Source organism: Pleurodeles waltl, chromosome 3_1, assembly GCF_031143425.1.
Source record: "Pleurodeles waltl isolate 20211129_DDA chromosome 3_1, aPleWal1.hap1.20221129, whole genome shotgun sequence".
NCBI lineage: Eukaryota > Metazoa > Chordata > Amphibia > Caudata > Salamandridae > Pleurodeles > Pleurodeles waltl.
In genome coordinates this window covers 1,172,176,995-1,172,200,310 of record NC_090440.1, presented here as the reverse complement: position 1 = coordinate 1,172,200,310, position 23,316 = coordinate 1,172,176,995, and the positions used below count along the sequence as shown (strand labels likewise).

Genomic DNA, 23,316 nt, shown 5'->3' with positions numbered 1-23,316 from the left:
AGCAGTGAAATAAATGCTGCTCTTGCCCGAGTGGGAGTTAAGTTAAAGAGCTGGCTCAGCCCAACACAACAATGGGTGCTGGCTGGGGCTGGGGCTGCAGGGGCATTGCCTCCCTACGGTCTCCACCTATTAAGGATGTTGTGTGTAACACTGGTGGGCACCCACTCTTAAAAAACGTAATTTAAAAGAAGTCCAGGTCCCGCCACTGTGGTAGCAGGGGAGCAGTTTGGGGCAATGATGGACTTTGAGCTACCCCGCGACACAACCTACAAAAAAAAGTGGGTCCTCTGGGTGGGCACTGGGGCACACAAAAATTTACCAAAAATGGTAACAAAATGAATAATAGATGAGTGCTTATAGCTGTTCATTTATTATTCACTACTCTGGCAGTGAGTGCACTTTAATGACCTAGGTCTTATTAAAATGATATATTTGTATCTTGTAGTGCCCCTAGAAGAGGCAGGGGCACCCACAGCCATTCCCTAATGCTATAGGGAGCATATCACCCCCCAGCAACACTAAATAAAAACATGATTACATGACCCCAGGAGAGCTTACTATATTTTTTATTGCAGTGTGCTCTCTAGCTGGAGTGCAGGAATCATTTGTGGTGGGTTCCAAGGTTGCATTTTGTGTCCTGAAAAATGTTAAATGAAAAACACACTTTATATTGTTACATCAGATAGTTAGCCATGTGTGCATGTCAGGGGGTCGGGGGCCAACTGACCGTAGCACCCAACCTCCTGATCCGCATGGCTGTGGGAGGGGTAGCGTGTCTGCGGGTTTGGACCAGGGCCTGTCTACAGGTGAGTCTTTGCACCCAGCCCCACAGCAAGCATTGCTTTTGATCATGCCTAACCCCACACCACACAAAGGGTTAACCATCTTACTTTGTTAAAAAAAATACCATAAAAATTCACTGACAAAAACAAAGATTAAAGTGACAGTACAGTTAGGGATTGTAATAATATACTTTATAATTTTTTTAAAAACGTTGTTTTTCTAGTGAATTTCAGAGGTTAATGGGATGTTGTAGTTAGGTGAGTATGTGAGTTAAAACAATGTTTTAAACTAACAAAACCACTGAAATTCACAGGTTAATGGCCATCTTGTACTCATGCAGCCATACAAGGTCTTCTGGAACATTTCTTGCATTTCCATTTAAATCTTGAAAGACTCATCAGCACCCACATGTTGTAAATCTTGTGCAGAGGTGAACTAGTATATTTGGAAGCCTCAATGATTCTTAGTAGACATTCACATTTGAAAGACTAGTAGGGCTTAGAGTCCATTTCACACCAGACCTGCTTGAAATGACCGACTGTGTCTGTCCTACCAGTCTTTCAGAGACTCTGGACTTTGGTGTTTTCCCAGCTGATTAGATTACCTCGTCTCATGATCTCACCTTATGATAATTGTACTATTGAACCTAGTAGCATGCACTTTAGATGGTCCTTCATTTTGTTTGACCGGATGGTTTCCTTTGCTTTCTTGCAGTGAAGGGAGTGTTATTGCCTACTACTGGGCGGAGTTTGGTGTACCAAGGTATCTTGAGGATAACTTTGACAAAGGGATGGCAGACTTGAAGGCCCTCCGGCCAATTGATGTGAAAGTGCGAACCAAGAGTGTGCTCATCGTGGACTCCATCAACTCATACCGTATGTCTATATTTCTGTATCTTTATTTTCAATAAAATTGATGCTCTTCGTTGTGAGAGGGATATTCACAGAGGGTTACTGAAAGTTGCGAGGTCATTGAATCCAGTTTTTTTGTAATTAAATTACTAGATACCCTTGTGAGTGCTTGAGTCACCTACACACTCAATACAGTTTTGTTTGTACATGTGTTTTTTTGTATATACTCCTCCACAAAGCAAACTTTTTGAAGTGAGTGACGGTTGTGTAAGGACACATTTTTAATCTACCAAGAAACTGTCTTGTAGGACTAACTGAAAAGTAATCTATAATGTATTTCTTTTTTTAAATCAGTGATTAATTTACTTTAATCAAACTCTGTACTTGTAATCTGCGTTGTTACTCTGCTAATTTATGCAATGTGAGCAACATTGTTTTGACAATGTTATGCTTCCTTGAGCTCAATAAAACCTTTCAGTGCCTTTGGGTAAAACAAAAAAAAAAAATCATACACCTTTCACTTGATAAAGCTCCACATGCTATATGGTACATAAAGGCCACCTTGTCAGTGTGCGAGCTTTATTACGGTGGAAAACATTATTTTAATTCCTACTTCATCTTTCAGTGGAAGGGGCACACCAATTGATCCCAGTTGGCCGAGCAGGCATCTGCCAGCTCCTTTGACTAACTTATCTATCCAATCAATTTCTTTCACAGGTGTGTCGCTACTATGATATCTGTCGATGTGGTCACTTAACTCTTGAAAATGAAATATGTTCTACTTCTGTTTTATACATTGGGACTAAGTTGCCTGCCTGGCCCTCTTCCTTGCATGCAGGCTTATCTACCTCACACACTAGACCCTCTGTTTTGGATTCTGACCTCCTCAGGTTCGGGTGCTGCTTCTTTTTAAAAAGGTGTCCTCTCCCTAAAACCCCCCCCCCCCTCTGACTGTCATGCCAGTGCAGTCCCTTCTTCCTTGCTGCCTCGTTCGCTAGCCCCTTATCCTCACTGACTACGTGGCCTGTCTTGTGTGTGGGCCGATTCCTCGTTCAGAAACAAACTGGGACGCCTTGCTTGCTTAATGGTTGGATGGCAGCTCTTGGTCGCTCACCATCCGATCCCTCTTACTTGCTTTCCTGTCATCATGCTTTGCCTTTCTTCCTTGCTTGCCTCTCTTCCTTGCTTGTCTAGGCCCTCTTCCTTGCCTGCTCCTTATCGCAGTGTGGTATGTCCACCTCACTCTTGAGTTAGCATCCTCTTTATTGTGCTGACTCCATTTCACTCTTTGCAATGGCCCTATCTTGCTTTTGCTCTGACCTCCTCTTGCTCATGTGCTGGATCCTCTGTGTGGTTCATTGAACCATCTTGCTCGCTGGCCCTTCACTCACTCACTCACTTGCTGGATGATCCCCATGACCCACTGATTGTGGCTGGTTCGTCCACGCTTGAATGCTTCTTACTGGTTGCCTGATATCTCTCACTGGTTGGCTTCTTGGCCCCCTTGCTCATTCACTGGCTGGCAGCGTGACCCCTCTTGTTGGTTCGCTGGCTGGCTGGCTGGCAGCCTGACCCCTCTTGCTGGCTGGCTAGCAGCCTAGCCTCTCACTGACTGGTGGCCTGGTTTGCTCGCTGACTAGCTTGAGGCCTGGCCAATCTCACCAGCTTGCTGGTGGCCTGGTTTCACTCACTGACTGGCAGCCTTTTCCCCTCTTGCTCGCTCACTGGCTGGCTGGCAGCCTTGCCTCTCTTGCTCGCTGGCTGGCTGGCAGCCTTGCCTCTCTTGCTCGCTGGCTGGCTGGCAGCCTTGCCTCTCTTGCTCGCTGGCTGGCTGGCAGCCTTGCCTCTCTTGCTCGCTGGCTGGCTGGCAGCCTGGCAGCCTGGCCCCTCTTGCTTGCTTGCTCGCTGGCTGGCAGCCTGGCCCCTCTTGCTTGCTTGCTTGCTGGCTGGCTGGCAGCCTGGCCCATCTTGCTTGCTTGCTCGCTGGCTGGCAGCCTGGCCCATCTTGCTTGCTTGCTTGCTCGCTGGCTGGCAGCCTGGCCCATCTTGCTTGCTTGCTTGCTCGCTGGCTGGCAGCCTGGCCCATCTTGCTTGCTTGCTTGCTCGCTGGCTGGCAGCCTGGCCCATCTTGCTTGCTTGCTTGCTCGCTGGCTGGCAGCCTGGCCCATCTTGCTTGCTTGCTCGCTCGCTGGTTGGCAGCCTGGCCCCTCTTGCTTGCTCGCTCGCTGGCTGGCAGCCTGGCCCCTCTTGCTTGCTCGCTCGCTGGCTGGCAGCCTGGCCCCTCTTGCTTGCTCGCTCGCTGGCTGGCAGCCTGGCCCCTCTTGCTTGCTTGCTCGCTCGCTGGCTGGCAGCCTGGCCCCTCTTGCTTGCTTGCTCGCTCGCTGGCTGGCAGCCTGGCCCCTCTTGCTCGCTGGCTGGCTGGCAGCCTGGCCCCTCTTGCTCGCTGGCTGGCTGGCTGGCAGCCTGGCCCCGCTTGCTCGCTGGCTGGCTGGCTGGCAGCCTGCCCCCTCTTGCTCGCTGGCTGGCTGGCAGCCTGGCCCCTCTTGCTCGCTGGCTGGCTGGCTGGCAGCCTGGCCCCTCTTGCTCGCTCGCTGGCTGGCTGGCAGCCTGGCCCCTCTTGCTCGCTCGCTGGCTGGCTGGCAGCCTGGCCCCTCTTGCTCGCTCGCTGGCTGGCTGGCAGCCTGGCCCCTCTTGCTCGCTCGCTGGCTGGCAGGCAGCCTGGCCCCTCTTGCTCGCTGGCTGGCAGGCAGCCTGGCCCCTCTTGCTTGCTTGCTCGCTCGCTGGCTGGCAGCCTGGCCCCTCTTGATGCTTGCTCGCTCGCTGGCTGGCAGCCTGGCCCCTCTTGATGCTTGCTCGCTCGCTGGCTGGCAGCCTGGCCCCTCTTGATGCTTGCTCGCTCGCTCGCTGGCTGGCAGCCTGGCCCCTCTTGATGCTTGCTCGCTCGCTGGCTGGCAGCCTGGCCCCTCTTGATGCTTGCTCGCTCGCTGGCTGGTAGTCTGGCCCCTCTTGATGCTTGCTCGCTCGCTGGCTGGCAGCCTGGCCCGCTTGCTAGCTGGCTGGCTGGCCCCTCTTGCTAGCTGGCTGGCCCCCTCTTGCTTGCTCGCTTGCTGGCTGGCTGGCCCCTCTTGCTTGCTCGCTTGCTGGCTGGCTGGCCCCTCTTGCTTGCTCGCTGGCTGGCTGGCCCCTCTTGCTTGCTTGCTGGCTGGCCCCTCTTGCTTGCTTGCTGGCTGGCTGGCTGGCCGGCCCCTCTTGCTCGCTTGCTGGCTGGCCCCTCTTGCTCGCTTGCTGGCTGGCCCCTCTTGCTCGCTGGCTGGCTGGCCCCTCTTGCTCGCTGGCTGGCTGGCCCCTCTTGCTCGCTGGCTGGCTGGCCCCTCTTGCTCGCTGGCTGGCTGGCCCCTCTTGCTCGCTGGCTGGCTGGCCCCTCTTGCTCGCTGGCTGGCTGGCGGCCTGGCCCCTCTTGCTCGCTGGCTGGCTGGCTGGCGGCCTGGCCACTCTTGCTCGCTGGCTGGCTGGCGGCCTGGCCCCTCTTGCTCGCTGGCTGGCTGGCGGCCTGGCCCCTCTTGCTCGCTGGCTGGCTGGCGGCCTGGCTGGCGGCCTGGCTGGCGGCCTGGCCCCTCTTGCTCGCTGGCTGGCGGCCTGGCCCCTCTTGCTCGCTGGCTGGCTGGCGGCCTGGCCCCTCTTGCTCGCTGGCTGGCTGGCGGCCTGGCCCCTCTTGCTCGCTGGCTGGCTGGCGGCCTGGCCCCTCTTGCTCGCTGGCTGGCTGGCGGCCTGGCCCCTCTTGCTCGCTGGCTGGCTGGCGGCCTGGCCCCTCTTGCTCGCTGGCTGTCTGGCCCCTCTTGCTCGCTGGCTGGCTGGCTGGCTGGCCCCTCTTGCTCACTGGCTGGCTGGCCCCTCTTGCTCACTGGCTGGCTGGCCCCTCTTGCTCGCTGGCTGGCTGGCCCCTCTTGCTCGCTGGCTTGCTGGCTGGCCCCTCTTGCTCGCTCGCTCGCTGGCCCCTCTTGCTCGCTCGCTGGCCCCTCTTGCTCGCTCGCTGGCCCCTCTTGCTCGCTCGCTCGCTGGCCCCTCTTGCTCGCTCGCTCGCTGGCCCCTCTTGCTCGCTCGCTCGCTGGCCCCTCTTGCTCGCTCGCTCGCTGGCCCCTCTTGCTCGCTCGCTCGCTGGCCCCTCTTGCTCGCTGGCTTGCTGGCCCCTCTTGCTCGCTGGCTTGCTGGCCCCTCTTGTTGGCTGGCTTGCTGGCCCCTCTTGTTGGCTGGCTTGCTGGCTGGCTGGCTGGCTGGCCCCTCTTGTTGGCTGGCTTGCTGGCTGGCTGGCTGGCCCCTCTTGCTGGCTGGCCCCTCTTGCTGGCTGGCCCCTCTTGCTGGCTGGCCCCTCTTGCTGGCTGGCCCCTCTTGCTGGCTGGCCCCTCTTGCTGGCTGGCCCCTCTTGCTGGCTGGCCCCTCTTGCTGGCTGGCCCCTCTTGCTGGCTGGCCCCTCTTGCTGGCTGGCCCCTCTTGATGGCTGGCCCCTCTTGCTGGCTGGCCCCTCTTGCTGGCTGGCCCCTCTTGCTGGCTGGCCCCTCTTGATGGCTGGCCCCTCTTGCTGGCTGGCTTGCTGGCTGGCTGGCCCCTCTTGCTGGCTGGCTTGCTGGCTGGCTGGCCCCTCTTGTTGGCTGGCTTGCTGGCTGGCTGGCCCCTCTTGTTGGCTGGCTTGCTGGCTGGCTGGCCCCTCTTGTTGGCTGGCTTGCTGGCTGGCTGGCCCCTCTTGTTGGCTGGCTTGCTTGCTGGCTGGCCCCTCTTGCTCGATGGCTGGCTGGCCCCTCTTGCTGGCTGGCTGGCTGGCCCCTTTTGCTGGCTGGCTGGCTGGCTGGCCCCTTTTGCTGGCTGGCTGGCTGGCCCCTCTTGCTCGCTGTCTGGCTGGCTGGCAGCCTGGCCCCTCTTGCTCGCTGGCAGCCTAGCCCCTCTTGCTCGCTCGCTGGCTGGCTGGCGGCCTGGCCCGTCTCTGTGGCTGGCGTGATCGCTGGTCTTGCCCTCTGGCGTGATCTCTCCTCTTGTGATTGATTGTCTCCCTCTGTTGTGATTGATTGCCTCCCTGTGATCACTCCCACCCCTCTATCGTTCCCAACCATCTAGAATGATCACTCCTCTCTCTCTTTTACACAGGTTTGACTGTTTTATGAAGGCTTTATCGCTCTATTCTATTTCTGCGCTGATTGTCATTTTATCCCCCACCGTAATTGTTCCTTTCTCCCCAAGCTTGATTGAACATTTATAACCTGCCTAATTGCACATCTTTTTCTTGCTTCATTGGATAGTTTGCATGCCCCAAGCTCAGTGACTCAGCACTCCTACTCCACTCAAAAGGTTACCTTTCCCCTTTCTCGTCTCTCAGCTCAATTTCTTCCGTCTGTGGACCCACAATGTGCTTCTCCTTTCTGAGGGCTCATCTATCTTCACCACTGTTCAGTGATAATTGACCTCGCCTCAGTCTGTTGATGTATGTCCTCCTCCTGACAACTGTTCTACCTACACCCCAATTTGTTGTTTCTGTCCTCTTTCTGTTTACATTCAGCCTTGTATACAAATGTTCTCAATGCATGATATGTTTTCAGCTCCCTGATTTGTTTGACCTCCTCTCCGATTTCTATTTTTCCATTCTGAACTTAAGTTTTTTAATTTTACCTGCCTGTCTTTTGTTTATCTCCTGCATAACTTGTGTATTTTCTTTCTGCTTAAGTCTCCTAAATCTGCAATGATCTATGTATACTATTGATACATTCTAAGCTCTTGTTTTAAATCCCACAGCTGCCGATCTCAAGATGGTGAAAGAGTCAAAGGATCGTAAGTTTTCTCACGTTTCTTGTGTTTTAGAATTTGAGTAACGGTGCCTCTAGGAAGGTAGACACTATGTTTTGGCATTGTCTAATACCCAGAATGCAAGAGAAAAGCAAAAGAGCCTTGAGTGGAAAAAATTGAAATATGATTTGATCAGCTCTGCTGTACAGCAATGCAGCAGTTTGCCTGAATGGGATGTTGAAGTCTGCACCTTAGTCATTGAGATATTACATCCATGACTATTGCTCGTTTCAATTCAAAAACATAGTGCTTTCCTTCTCATGTATACATGGACAAATTTGTTAAAAGGAATATCCAAAGATGCTGCAGAGTTCCCACCTGAAAAGGAATAATACTGAGTCACCATTAGTCCACGAAGAAAGGGAAAAATATCTCATACAATTATTAAAGAAGTCCTATGTCAAAGGGTCCCTTTAAAAATGATGTGAGGCATTTTTCAGGGTATATCTCCATCATTGATAATCCAGTGATTTAGTTGATCCCGTCCAGGGGCGTGGAATTTAATAAAATATCTACTTGTCCATGGGACAAGTTACTTCTTAAATCTACTTGTCCGGTAAAAACAAATCTACTTGTCTTTTTGGTGCTATGTAGTGTGGCAACAAATTATGGCAGTAATCTCATTATGTAAGAGCTCTGCTAATAGCCTATTTGATTATGTCCGGGCTACTACTATAGTAGGACTTAAATACTTGCAATTTCAATCCCTACTATAGCAGTTTCCATATTTTGCCACCTTTCTGCAGATCTAAATACTGGGGCTGGAGGAAGCAGTAAGCAAAAGTTCCAGGACTGGAATGCCTTTGAGTGTGCAATCCTTCTAACTTGCATGTTTTAAGGATTTTCACCAGCTTTCCCATAATAAGCAAGGTTGGAAATTTACTCCTGACAAGGGCAGAAGTGGAAGTTCTTCCAGGGTTGGGGAAAAAAGGATGGAGGGAAAGTGAACTTGTAAATGCTCAATAAATTTTGACATGAGCAAATCTACACATGCATATTTGCTCTGTCTAAAATACAGTTCACAATTATTTTCTAGGAGTGCGATTTCCTGGCCTACTTCTGTAAGCTCTTGTGAATTTTTGAAAGCCACTAATTCAAAGACATATATCCTGGGTGCACTTTAGTGAATTTCTTTAAGAATTGGGTCCCTAATTAGGTCTGGCATTAACAAAGACATTTTTTGCCCTGATAAGGGAAAAGTGACGCTTCACATCGTAAAGTGACACTTTTCCTGCGCCCCCTCTGCACCTGCCTAACGCTACCATGTATGCGCCGCATTTAAGATACTGCACATCATGGCGGTATTAGGTATAATAGCGTCACCGCTTTTTACGTTATTGTGGTGCTTTGCGCCATTTGCAGCAAAACCTTTCACACTAGTGGATCAAAGTGCAAGGAGGCCCATTGATTCCAATGGGTGCGTTCTTTTAATGCCTACTGTCCGCAGGTGTTAAAAATGACATCAAAAATGGTGCAATTAAAAATTGTAGATTTCATTGCGCCATTTTTGCGGGCCTCCATGTGCAGGAACGCCCACTTTGCATACATTATGTATGGCACATGCATAATGTGGTGTAGTGATTGCATTGTGCCACATTGTAGATACAGTGCAGCGTTTTTGGCAATCTAATGCCACATTAGCATCAGAACGAGGCTAGTGTGGCGTAAGATGGTGCAAGGCAATACTTGAATTTGGGCCTTTGTTTTTATTGAACTTCTATTCCTCTATTGGCTGGCTTTACTGTCAGTGATTGCATTCTGCTCTTCCACAAGGAGCATATTGGCACGCAAAGTAGTTTTGTTCAGTTCCAGTAGCCACTGTGGCAATCAGTGGCGTAACGAAACTAGAGGGGGTCCCCTGAAAAGAACACTAAATGCAGGTGCCTGTGTTTGTTATGATTGAAGGGCCTAGCAGCTCCCACAACATTAAAGTGTTAAAAAAGCCATGTTAGAACAAGACATGCGTTGACAAAACTGAAAGACTCTCAAAAAATGTTGGATCAGTTGGCTTTGCCAGTGCTTGTTATTTTTATGCTTCCCATAATATTGTTGAAAATGGTTACACTGATTTTCCATTAGGAATATTTTTTGGAAACACTAGCATGCATCAACACATTTTACTAAATGACGCTTCAAAGAAATGGCACCTAAAATTTCATAGTAGCGAAACGTCTTTTTACTACTTGCTTTTTTTTCTGAAAATTGTATTTTGAAAACAAAAAAATCATCACTCTTGCTTACAAACTGCTGCAAACATTTGCATCTAATTAGAGAGCATTCTGGGAGCATTATACTTAGCCTCATATTGTTAAACCTTTCAAACAAGTGTGTACCCTTTTATTTATTTTACTAGAACCATTGTCAGTAGTGCAGTGTGACCTTTAAACGTTTATTTACAGCGCTCACCCCAATAATGAAGGCTTTTAATTAATGAACCATAAATACAAGTTCAAACAGCATTAACATTATAGCCACACCTATTACCTAAAAATGCAGACAATTCCCTTCTCTGTTAACTGGCAGCCAATAGGTTTGTGCTGCAGGGGGTTGGTCCTACTTGTCCCAAGCACAAAATAAACATGAGAACTTGTTGCCCTTGACCCCAAACAGTATGTCCCAGCTTTGGGCGATAGGAATTCCACATCCCTGCCATCTCAGAAATATAAAATTTGTGTACCCCGTATACAAATTATTTATGTTAAATGTTCATTGACTTTAATAAATGTATTATATTAAAAACTTTATCACAAAACTACTTTATACCAAAATATTTGTGAAAATGTATACATAATTGTTTTTAACCCCTACGGTGCCTTGGACGAGGTGATCTCGTCCTGCACCCGGGAACTGGGGGGAGCGCATGTGCCCGCCACCCACACACCCCGGTCGTGGATGGAAGGGGAATCCCTTCCCCTCCCCGTGAAGTCAGCACGCATTGCGCGCTGATTGTCACAGAGGCCTCCTCCTAGCTTCCAGCGCGCTCGGAAGAGAAATGCAAAGCATTTCTCTTCCGATCACGTGGAGGAGGCCGGGAGACGCTTCAAAGGGAAGGAAATGCATTTCCTTCCCTTTGAAGCCTCTCTCAGCGTTTGAAAAGCCGTATTGCAAAGCAATCCGGCTTGAAACGCCCACTAGACACCAGGGATTTATTTTGAAATTGAGAAACTGGCATAAGGGAGTGACCCCTTGGGCAAAGGTCGCTCCGGGGGGGGGGGGGGGGGGGGGGGCATTTGTTTTTTAAGGCCTTTTCTGCCCCCCCCCCCCCCGGGGGCAGATCTGCCTATTAGGCCGATGGGCAGAAACCTCTAGACACCAGGGCTCATTTTTCTTTTTCTTTTTTTTTTTTAGGTGTGGAGCGACTCCTTAGGCAAGGGTCGCTCCCCTAGGGGGCAAATTACATTTAGGCCATTTCTGCCCCGCTTGGGGGCAGATTGGCCTATTTTTATGAGGCCAATCTGCCCCCAAGGGGTAAATATTGAAGGAGGGTGAGAAAATTTGAGTAATTGGCGCCCCTACTTTCTAATCTAACTGCCTTTATGTAAATTGCTAACGGTGCTCAACACTAGGGTTTCACCCCCTAAACTACCCTGAATGGTAACCAAGTTATCCAATATTATTCAAAGTGTGAAGGCACACATATGAAAATTAATAGGCAACAATATACAATTATGTTAGATAGGACTTCACCAAAAATATATTTTCCACAACACAATATTATCGTATATATTAAATCCAAATTAGAGTCTGTATTAAGTCCCAATATACATTTAATCAAACCGAAATTCAGCAGTCCAAATTTTATGCTCCTTCGATAATTGTTCATAGTTCCAAAAGCACTTTCCAATCCATCAAGTATCAAACGGTTCCATATTCTTGATATTCCATAGATTAACTTGTGTGTCTTTACATCAGAGTTCTCAATAACCTCTTACTTGTCCGTCCTCAATTATCTCTTACTTGTCCGTCATAAATGATACATCAAAAATCAACATAAACATTACACTCCATATCCCATTATTAATGATACATCAGTAAGTCTGTGTCAAATAGTGGGAACTGTGCAAATCATCCATTCATGACTTTACGTAAATTCCAAACAATATTAATTCAGATAGCACAAAATAAAATGAAAAATACTAATACTCTAATTTAACTAAGATCGAAATTAGTTAAGTTATTCTATGACAGAGTACCAAACAGGTCGAGCATGCTCATGTATTTTAAAATATCCATTTTACATAGAAAATGTATTCTAGATCCTGATTACATCTCATATATCATTGTTGATTCCAAATCTAACTTGCATTCAAATAAAAAACAATTTATGACAAAAAATACCTTCACATCCAATGCTGTGTTCCTCCTACAGTACCTTGTTTCAATTTATCATTTTCAATGTGCATAAATTATAGCTGAAAGTAAATAAGAGAATACATCTGTAATCATTGTGTCTTTTATCTTTGTATAGATGTACATTGTAATAGTCAATTTCCTTTTGTAAGACTCACCTCACTTCATGTGACAGTTCCACTTGTATCGTGTTATTTACATCCAACTTCGTTTCCAATAGTATCTATTACAATAAGATCTAAAATCAACAACTATTTCTATAATCACGTTATCCCCATATACTAACATCAAGTGTATCCATTCCAGTTCTTATCTTACCTGTGTACGATACTCTGTCACCCGTGAGTGCGCCGGCTGATTAGTTTATTTTCTTCCAAACCGAGTTCACCTGACTCGGTCTTATTTAAACTCTGCGGTTACTCCATGGAAATAGACAGCGGACTACAAAATCGTTCTTGTCCGTGTAAATAAAATGGAAAACTGACTAATTTTCATTGTTGCGATTACCTTTCCCCGATTTTCTTGTATATACTCGCTAACTTCCCAGACTCAAATTTCCAAATAATTTGCTTTCGCACTAATTGTCTCTACATTTTTCCCATCCAAATATAAGAGAGTGTGTAAAAAAGACGTCTATTTGAGAAATGCCCTGTAATTCACATGCTAGTATGGTCACCACGGAATTCAGAGATGTGCAAATAACCACTGCTCCTCAACACCTTATCTTGTGCCCATTTTGGAAATACAAAGGTTTTCTTGATGGCTATTTTTCCCTCTTTATATTTCAGCAAATTAATTGCTGTATACCCGGTATAGAATGAAAACCCACTGCAGGGTGCAGCTCATTTATTGGCTCTGGGTACCTAGGGTTCTTGATGAACCTACAAGCCCTATATATCCCTGCAACCAGAAGAGTCCAGCAGACGTAACAGTATATTGCTTTAAAAAATCTGACATTGCAGGAAAAAGTTACAGAGTAAAACGTAGAGAAAAATTGCTGTTTTTTTTTTTCACCTCAATTTCAATATTTTCTTTTTTCAGTTATTTTCTGTAGGAAACCCTTGTAGGATCTACACAAATTACCCCTTGCTGAATTCAGAATTTTGTCTACCTTTCAGAAATGTTTAGGTTTCTGGGATCCAGCATTGGTTTCACACCCATTTCTGTCACTGACTGGAAAGAGGCTGAAAGCACAAATAAATCGTAAAAATGGGGTATGTCCCAGTAAAATGCCAAATTTGTGTTGCAAAATTGGGTTTTCTGATTCAAGCCTGCTTGTTCCTGAAAGCTGGGAAGCTGGTAATTTTAGCACCGCAAACCCTTTGTTGATGCCATTTTCAGGGAAAAAACCACAAGCCTTCTTCTGCATCCACTTTTTCCCATTTTTTTAAAAATAAAAACGAAATTTTCACTGTATTTTGGCAAATTTCTTGGCCTCCTTCAGTGGAACACACAAAGTCTGGGTACCTCTAGAATCCCTAGGATGTTGGAAAAAAAGGACACAAATTTGGCTTGGCTAGCTTATGTGGACAAAAAGTTATGAGGGCCTAAGCGCGAACTGCCCCAAATAGCCAAAAAAGGCCTGGCACAGGATGGGGAAAAGGCCTGGCAGCAAAGGGGTTAAACAATGCAGTAGAATAACACTTTATATCCTAGTGTTTCAAGGTAAAATTGACATAGAACAATCCTTCATTCATACTTCATTTTTACAGTTCTAATTCTATGCAACAATGATTTAAAAAAAATAGCAATCACTGCTTTTTTTCTGTCGAGCATTGCATTACTAAAACAGTTTTTCTAAAACAGTTATAGCTTTTTGGGGATGTCCATCAATGCTGTGTTCTGGTTGTTACATTAATAGTTAATCTTGACATCATCAGAGCAGATCACCAAAATATATTTACAATCTTTATATTTTCTCCGGTTCCACCTAGCAAGCAGTATTTTTTGCTAGTTATTGGAAACCCCACACAGAATTTAATTATACCAGTTGTGTGAAAATATTTCAGTTATAACATTTGGGAAGGACGAAATTCATGGAATATTAATACTTTCCTCGAATGAAAATTCATTGGATTGTATATGCATACATGGCAAAGGTGCCGATTGCAGGTCTAAAAGTGCTGGGTTTTTGCCAAATTTTGAGGATATCTACATTAAGATATATTTATTTTCAGCACTTCCAAATGGAGCATATTTAACTAGGCAATGGCTATCCCTTCAACCTGACAATGATCTGACCTTCCGGAATCTATTTTTAACACCCTTGGTATATATCTTTATTTTTAACTATTTTCATGAACCCTGTGTTTTCAGTCAGTGTATGAAAAAGAAGGTTTCGTATTGATTTTCTTCAATCTTGCTCATGTTTCTTTTAATTCAGCTTGTTGCGTTTTAGGGAGAGTGCAATCAAGTAGAACTCCTTCATCATTTAAGATGGGACATATTTGGTGAACAAAAGATCCCTTCATCTTTAATTACAGAACAGGGATGTGTCAAACCTATTTCCACATTTACTAATCTGGGAAAATTAATTCATTTCCTTATTTCTTCTAGCACACTGTTGCATACTTTACTATGCATGGCTACTGTGTTTCCATTTTCACTTTAATCAACCACGTTAAATATTAACTACGATCAGCTTACACGGACCATGAGCAAAACCTGGCCAACTGATATTATCTATAGGGAAATTGGAAAACTTATTTGACAGGTTGGGGCATCTGTGATGTTGGTATGGCACGGAAGATTGCTTCTGGCAAACATCTTGCTTTCCCTTTTTCTAATAGTGGTTCAAATTAAGTCATCTACAAGAGAAACCTCTACATTTTATATGAACTCCAATTAACTTGTTACATCGTGGTAATGTAGGTTTTGTACATTTGTGGAAACAACAAAGTTCACCATTAAGCCAAAATGCAATTGATATGAGTTAACCGAATATAACTTCATATTCCATACACTGTTTTTAGAAGTAGCCTAATGTCCCATAGCTAAAAGAAGGTTTTTACTTCAAGCCCTAAAAAGTAATTGCCATCTTGTTTGAATAACTTAAAGCATTTCTTTCTTTGACACAGATAGCTGCACGTTTGGGCTGCATGCAAAAACTGGGACTCGAGTAAGTTTCTCAACTCCTGGGTTTCCCAACAGCCCTTACCCACCCAATGCAAACTGCCAGTGGATTCTCCGTGCTGATGTAGGACACATCATTGGTCTTTCATTCATCAGCTTTGACTTGGAAGAATGCCAGCCTGTGGACAGTGATTATGTGAAGATCTACAACTCCCTGAGCCCTGCTGAGCCTCGAGCACTTCAGAGGTGAGTTGTAGTTCCGGGACAGCTTCTGGGCTTAACATTCTTCTATTACATGACTTTCACCCCAAGTAGATTTTGATTCTACTAGAGACTTTAGTTGTACATTTTATCTTTATATTCCCTTTAGGACAAACATTGTTATTCCCTTGAATTGTTGCATTGTCTCCAGGCAGCAAGTCTTTGCAAGAATTACGCATGACAAGAAATTGATGGAGAGATAACCTGGCACTAAAGTCATTGTCTAAGAATCCTATGCTCCTGTCTTCTAGCACAAACGTGTGAGTTGTCATTGACATTGGTTTTAGCTGCTTGTGCCTCAGTTCAAATAATGACAGAAATCTTAAGAGTTCTAGGAAACGGGATAACCTTAATTGAAGTTTAAGAGATAGGGGCAGAGAGGCAAACATTTATTTTTGATCTTAGGTTATGGATGATGAATGTCAACACAACAGCATTTATGTAGAGACATTGGAGGTACAACGCGTTTTTTTTACACACAGTGAAAGAAGCTGTTGTCTCTTATCTTCCGTCTGCAAATGCCATCATAACCAACTGCTTATTCTAAAAATACTTTGGCAAGGCTAAGACAGGGGCAAGATGATTACAAAGAGTAATGCTTCTCTTATTAGGTCATTATAAGGCAGTCACAAGCTTTTGCATTTAAAACAGACAAAAAAATACCTTATACTCAAACCTTGCTTAAATAGAAATACCATTCCATCATATTATCAATTATTACCCTAAATGTTCAACTCTGAATAAATAAAACGAGCCTATTTTAAACTAACTTTAGAACTGGGATGTGTACCAAAAACACTGATTTCTCATTAAAAAAAGGTAATTTATTCATTCCCTTGAATGCCATATGCCAAAATGACAATTCTCATACTTTGCTTCAACAGCAGTAAAGAACCTGTTTCCACCCCCAAAATATATTATAGTGGAAACTGTAATGCAGCTTCCACCATTGCTTTCTCATCATCTTACTAAACCAGAAAAAGGTTGGCATAATGGCAGGCAGTTCCAGTTCCAGTGCCTGTGATTGTTCCTTGGCATTACTTATGTAGTTCGTTATAATACATGAATATGATATTATCAAGTCCCTTGTAGAAGGTACCAGTGGTACCAAGGGCCCTTACCTAACACAGGCACACTGCCTTTGCAGATTGTGTGTGTTGGTGGGGAGAAAAAGGCAAAGGCGACATGGCATCCCCCTCAGGATGCCATGCACCCAAAATACTGCCTGCGGCATAGATAAGTCACCCCTCTAGCAGGCCTAAAATCCCTAAGGCAGGGTGCACTATACCAGAGGTGAGGGCAAAGCTGCATGAGCAATATGCCCCTACAGTGTCTAAGCTAATTCTTAGACATTGGAAGTACAGTGTGGCCATATTAAGTATATGGTCTGGGAGTTTGTCAAAAACGAACTCCACATCTCCATAATGGCTACACTGAATACTGGGCAGTTTGGTACCAAACTTCTCAGAATAATAAACCCACACTGATGCCAGTGTTGGATTTAATAAAAAATGCACACAGAGGGCATCTTAGAGATGCCCCTTGTATTTTACCCAATTGTTCAGTGCAGGACTGACTGGTCTGTGCCAGCCTGCTGCTGAGAGACGAGATTCTGACCCCATGTGGTGAGAGCCTTTGTGCTCTCGGAGGACAGAAACAAAGCCTGCTCTGAGTGGAGGTGCTTCACACCTCCCCCCTGCAGGAACTGTAACACCTAGCAGTGAGTCTCAAAGGCTCAGGCTTCCTGTTACAATGCCCCAGGGCACTCCAGCTAGTGGAGATGCCCGCCCCCTGGACACAACCCCCACTTTTGGCGGCAAGTCCAGGAGAGATAATGAGAAAAACAAGGAGGAGTCACCCACCAGTCAGGACAGCCCCTAAGGTGTCCTGAGCTGAGGTGACCCCTGCCTTTAGAAATCCTCCATCTTGATTTTGGAGGATTCCCCCAATAGGAATAGGGATGTGCCCCCCCCCCCCCCCCCCCCCCCCTCAGGGAGGTGACACAAAGAGGGTGTAGTCTCCCTCAAGGACAGTAGCCATTGGCTACTGCCCTCCCAGACCTAAACACACCCCTAAATTCAGTATTTAGGGGCTCCCCAGAACCTAGGAAACTAGATTCCTGCAACCTAAGAAGAAGAGGACTGCTGAACTGAAAACCTGCAGAGAAGACGGAGACACCAACTGCTTTGGCCCCAGCTCTACCGGCCTGTCTCCCCACTTCTAAAGACACTGCTCCAGTGATGCGTTCCCAGGATTCAGCAACCTCTGAAGCCTCAGAGGACTACCCTGCATCTAGAAGGACCAAGAACTCCAGAGGACAGCAGCACTGTTCCCCAAAGACTGCAACTTTGCAACAAAGAAGCAACTTTGAAACAACACACGTTTCCCGCCGGAAGCGTGAGACTTTGCACTCTGCACCCGACGCCCCCGGCTCGACTTGTGGAGAACAAACACCACAGGGAGGACTCCCCGGCGACTACGAGAGCGTGAGTAGCCAGAGTTGACCCCCCTGAGCCGCCACAGCGATGCCTGCAGAGGGAATCCCGAGCCTCCCCCTGACCGCGACTGCCTGCTTCAAAGACCCGACACTGCACCCGCAGCCCCCAGGACCTGAAGGATCTGACCTCCAGTGCAGGAGCGACCTCCAGTGGTGGCTACCCCGAGGAGCCCCCCCCCCCCCTTGCCTGCCTGCATCGCTGAAGAAACCCCTTGGTCTCCCATTGAATCCTATTGCGAACCCAACGCCTGTTTGCACACTGCACCCGGCCGCCCCCTTGCTGCTGAGGGTGTACTTTTTGTGTTGACTTGTGTCCCCCTGGTGCCCTACAAAACCCCCCTGGTCTGCCCTCCAAAGACGCGGGCACTTACCTGCTGGCAGACTGGAACCGGGGCACCCCTTTCTCCATTGAAGCCTATGTGTTTTGGGCACCACTTGACCTCTGCACCTGACCGGCCCTGAGCTGCTGGTGTGGTAACTTTGGGGTTGCTCTGAAACCCCAACGGTGGGCTACCTTGGACCCAAACTTGAACCCCGTTGGTGGTTTACTTACCTGCAAAAACTAACAAACACTTACCTCCCCCAGGAACTGTTGAACATTGCACTAAATGTCTAGTTTTAAAATAGCTATATGTCATTTATGTGAAAACTGTATATGCTGTTTTGCTAATTTAAAGTTCCTACATGAAATACCTTTGAAGTATTACTTGTAAATCTTGAACCTGTGGTTCTTAAAATAAACTAAGAAAAGATATTTTTCTATACAAAATCCTATTGGCCTGGAATTGTCTCTGAGTGTGTGTTCCTCATTTATTGCCTGTGTGTGTACAACAAATGCTTAACACTATCCTCTGATAAGCCTTCTGCTCGACCACACTACCACAAAATAGAGCATTAGAATTATCTCTTTTTGCCACTATCTTACCTCTAAGGGGGGAACCCTTGGACTCTGTGCATGCTATTTCTTACTTTGAAATAGTACATACAGAGCCAACTTCCTACAGCTGGCCACTATGCTCCAACACACTCCTAGCCCTTGTGGGCTATGTGGACAACATCCTCAAAAAGGTGAGGTGCCTTGTGGCCATAGCACTACGTCTAGCCTAGAGAGATAGAATTGCACTGGGGCAGTAAACACCCTCCTACAAACCAAATGTGGTTGCAAAGTTTCATCTGTTGTGACACTAGTGAACTGTATGCCACTCTCCAACCCCCCCACCTCCAAACCCAAAGATATTTGGCAACCACTAAGAGACTGTCTACTAACATTAGATGCGTCATTACTGTGAATTTAGGCAGTATGGCATAAGCTAATGCTCAGCCTGCCCTGACTATCTTGAAAGGATGTAGGTGGCCTATATACATGGTGTCCTGCATGAGCTTCCATTCTCTATTCTAAGACTTTCATTGTTTGCATATTGATCACAGTCATTGAATTGCTGGAGATTTGTGTTCGATGGCATGTGTAGCTGTAGATACACATGCTGTGCATAAGTTCGCCATCTAGTGTTGGGCTTAGAGTGTTACAAGTTATTTTTTTTTTTAAACAATTTTTAAGAAGGTTTTTGAGTCACAAGATCGAGTGACTCCTCCTCTCTGTTATAGTGCGCATGGATATCGAGTCCTTTGTTATATTGTTTTCTTTTCGTCGTCAGTTCGGACGTGTTTCCTCTCGCTCTGATGGATCTCGGTTCGGTATTTCAGAACTCTTTCTACCTTCCTATAATATCATCTGTATTGTTTTGATTACATTTTCCGTCTATACTCGATCTGATTGAGAACATCGGGGTCTAATTCTCGTCCTTTTAGGGCCTACTTCAATGCCGGGCTGTTGGAACAAACTCCGGTTTGATTCTGTCCTCTGTGTCACGCTAAATTCCCATACAGCTATCAACATTTCATGTGCAATTTCGGTTTATCTCCAGATCATCGAGAAGAAACTAATGACGCCTGCAGATCATTTCAATCTAAAGAGTCTCCGGGACCGTAGAGCTCAACGTCCCAAAATGGTGTCCAAGTCCACAGAAGGCACACCTGATATATTTGGTGAAGAACACGCACAGGAAGAAGTTCGACTAGGGGGAACATTTTCCATCTAAGACTCTTATCAGCACTCAGATGTTGATGGCCACTACATACCTCCAGCGCAGTACGTGAGCACAACTTCCCCATCGTACTACATAAAAATATTAAGATAGACTACAGCACTAGTCCACGGTCCTCCACTGCGTTCGGGCCTTGGCCAGTTTCATAATGTAAGTCCGGATGACCACCCTTTGGATTTGGCACCAAGATGAGACTAAAGTGCACTCTGCATCGACCAAACAGACTCCAACAACAGTCTCGGAACTGAGATGAAAATCAGAAGGGGCATCTTCAGAGCTGAAAAAATCAACACCACCTTCCGAGCCGATGTTTTTGGTTCGAGCAAAGCAGTCCACACATAAACCTTCGGAGTCGAAAGACACGGGTAGCAAGCAAACCACTTCTACCCATGAATTCTTGGACATACAACCTATTTTAGAGGCGATGGACACTAAACAGCGAAAACTACACATTCAGGAGGACACAGGAAGAATAATTGCTTCCCCTCCAAAGTCCTCTGAGAGGAAATTAACTTTTAAAGCCACTTTAAAGGATGTATTTCCATCAAAGAACGTCTTCAAGGATAAAGAGCAGGAACAGGCTACAAAACACAAACAGCCTTCACCACCACATTCTCCTGTTCTTCCTTCCACACCACCACCATCACCCACATATGAAGCTCAGTTGTCACCACACACATCCTCGCTATCACCACACAGGGATGACTTTAGTGGTGACCAGCAGGATAAAGATCCATGGTATACATATGATCCTGATCCCATTCTGCCAAATGATCCAGACTTATATCCTGCTAGACCTTCACCACCAGAAGACACTACTGCATACAGTCAAGTAGTAGCAGAGCTGCTGCCTATCATAATGTGCGGGTGCATACAGATCAGATAGAACAAGATTTTCTTTTCGACATACTGACGTCTACACATAAACAATTTAAATGTCTTCCAGTGCTTCCAGGAATGCTCAGACGTGCTTCTGATATTTTCCAGGAACCAGAAAAGGCTGGAATTATCACTCCAGGAGTGGATAAAAAATATAAACCTGCACCCTCAGACACAGTGTTTATAAAAAATAAATAAAAAAATAATTATTGCCTGGCTCATTTGTAGTTGGAACAGCAATGTAAGGAAATGCCTCCTTGGCATGGTTACCCCCTGACTTTTTGTCCTTTGCTGATGCTATGTTTTGATTTAAAAGTGTGCTGAGGCCTGCTAACCAGGCCCCAGCACCAGTGTTTTCCCTAACCTGTACTTTTGTTTTCACAATTGGCACACCCTGGCATCCAGGTAAGTCCCTTGTAACTGGCACCCCTGGTACCAAGGGCCCTGATGCCAGGGAAGCTCTCTAAGGGCTGCATCGTATCTTATGCCACCCTGGGGACCCCTCACTCAGCACAGACACACTGCTTGCCAGCTTGTGTGTGCTGGTGAGGACCAAACGAGTAAGTCGACATGGCACTCCCCTCAGGGTGCCATGCCAACCTCACACTGCCTATGCAGTATAGATAAGTCACCCCTCTAGCAGGCCTTACAGCCCTAAGGCAGGGTGCACTATACCATAGGTGAGGGCACCAGTGCATGAGCACTGTGCCCCTACAGTGTCTAAGCAAAACCTTAGACATTGTAAGTGCAGGGTAGCCATAAGAGTATATGGTCTGGGAGTCTGTCAAACACGAACTCCACAGCACCATAATGGCTACACTGAAAACTGGGAAGTTTGGTATCAAACTTCTCAGCACAATAAATGCACACTGATGCCAGTGTACATTTTATTGTAAAATACACCCCAGAGGGCACCTTAGCGGTGCCCCCTGAAACCTTAACCAACTACCCGTGTAGGCTGACTGGTTTTAGCAGCCTGCCACACTCGAGACATGTTGCTGGCCACATGGGGAGAGTGCCTTTGTCACTCTGTGGCTAGTAACAAAGCCTGCACTGGGTGGAGATGCTATCACCTCCCCCAGGCAGGAGCTGTAAACACCTGGCGGTGAGCCTCAAAGGCTCACCCCCTTTTTTCCAGCACCACAGGGCACTCCAGCTAGTGGAGTTGCCCGCCCCCTCCGGCCACGGCCCCACTTTTGGCGGCAAGGCCGGAGGAAATAATGAGAATAACAAGGAGGAGTCACTGGCCAGTCAGGACAGCCCCTAAGGTGTCCTGAGCTGAGGTGACTCTAACTTTTAGAAATCCTCCATCTTGCAGATGGAGGATTCCCCCAATAGGGATAGGAATGTGACCCCCTCCACTTGGGAGGAGGCACAAAGAGGGTGTACCCACCCTCAGGGCTAGTAGCCATTGGCTACTAACCCCCCAGACCTAAACACGCCCTTAAATGTAGTATTTAAGGGCTCCCCTGAACCTAGGAACTCAGATTCCTGCAACCTAAGAAGAAGAGGACTGCTGAGCTGAAAAACCCTGCAGAGAAGATGGAGACACCAACTGCTTTGGCCCCAGCTCTACCGGCCTGTCTTCCCCCCTTCGGAAGAAAACTGCTCCAGCGACGCTTTCCCCAGGACCAGCGACCTCTGAATCCTCAGAGGACTGCCCTGCTCTAAAAGGACCAAGAAACTCCTGAGAACAGCGGCCCTGTTCACCCAAGACCGCAACTTTGTTTCCAAAGAAGCAACTTAAAGGCAACAGCGTTTCCCGCCAGAAGCGTGAGACTTGCAACCCTGCACCCGGCGACCCCGACTCGACTGGTGGAGAAACAACACTTCAGGGAGGACCCTCCGGTGACTCCGAGACTGTGAGTAACCAAAGTTGTCCCCCCTGAACCCCTACAGCGATGCCTGCAGAGGGAATCCCGAGGCTCCCCCTGACCGCAATTGCCTGACTCCCAGATCCCGACGCCTGGAAAAGACCCTGCACCCGCAGCCCCCAGGACCTGAAGGATCGGAACTCCAGTGCAGGAGTGACCCCCAGGTGGCCCTCTCCCTTGCCCAGGTGGTGGCTACCCCGAGGAGCCCCCCCCTTGCCTGCCTGCATCGCTGAAGAGACCCCTTGGTCTCCCATTGATTTCAATTACAAACCCGACGTGTGTTTGCACACTGCACCCGGCCGCCCCCGTGCTGCTGAGGGTGTATTTTCTGTGCTAACCTGTGTCTGCCCCCCCCCCGTGCCCTACAAAACCCCCCTGGTCTGCCCTCCGAAGACGCAGGTACTTACCTGCTGGCAGACTGGAACCGGGGCACCCCCTTCTCCATTGAAGCCTATGTGTTTTGGGCACCACTTTGAACTCTGCACCTGACCGGCCCTGAGCTGCTGGTGTGTTAAGTTTGGGGTTGCTCTGAACCCCCAACGGTGGGCTACCTTGGACCCAAACTTGAACCCTGTAGGTGGTTTACTTACCTGCAAGAACTAACCATAACTTACCCCCCCTAGGAACTGTGAAAATTGCACTAAGTGTCTAGTTTTAAAATAGCTATATGTGTTTTATTTGAAAAGTATATATGCTATTGTGATTATTCAAAGTTCCTAAAGTACTTACCTGCAATACCTTTCATTTGAGATATTACATGTAAACTTTTAACCTGTGGTTCTTAAAATAAACTAAGAAAATAAGTTTTTCTATAC

At 47.1% G+C, this 23,316-nt stretch overlaps 1 protein-coding gene across 2 annotated transcripts in view; it reads left to right on the top strand.

Annotated features, from left to right (window-relative positions):
- The window catches only part of ST14 (ST14 transmembrane serine protease matriptase), a 320,066-nt gene that overhangs the window by 139,543 nt on the left and 157,207 nt on the right, over window positions 1-23,316 (top strand). For both annotated transcript variants that reach the window (XM_069224467.1, XM_069224468.1), the window contains exons 5-7: window positions 1,498-1,658; window positions 7,413-7,448; window positions 14,891-15,131. In XM_069224467.1, coding sequence (XP_069080568.1) covers window positions 1,498-1,658; window positions 7,413-7,448; window positions 14,891-15,131 — 438 coding nt within the window. The remainder of the gene's footprint in view (window positions 1-1,497; window positions 1,659-7,412; window positions 7,449-14,890; window positions 15,132-23,316) is intronic.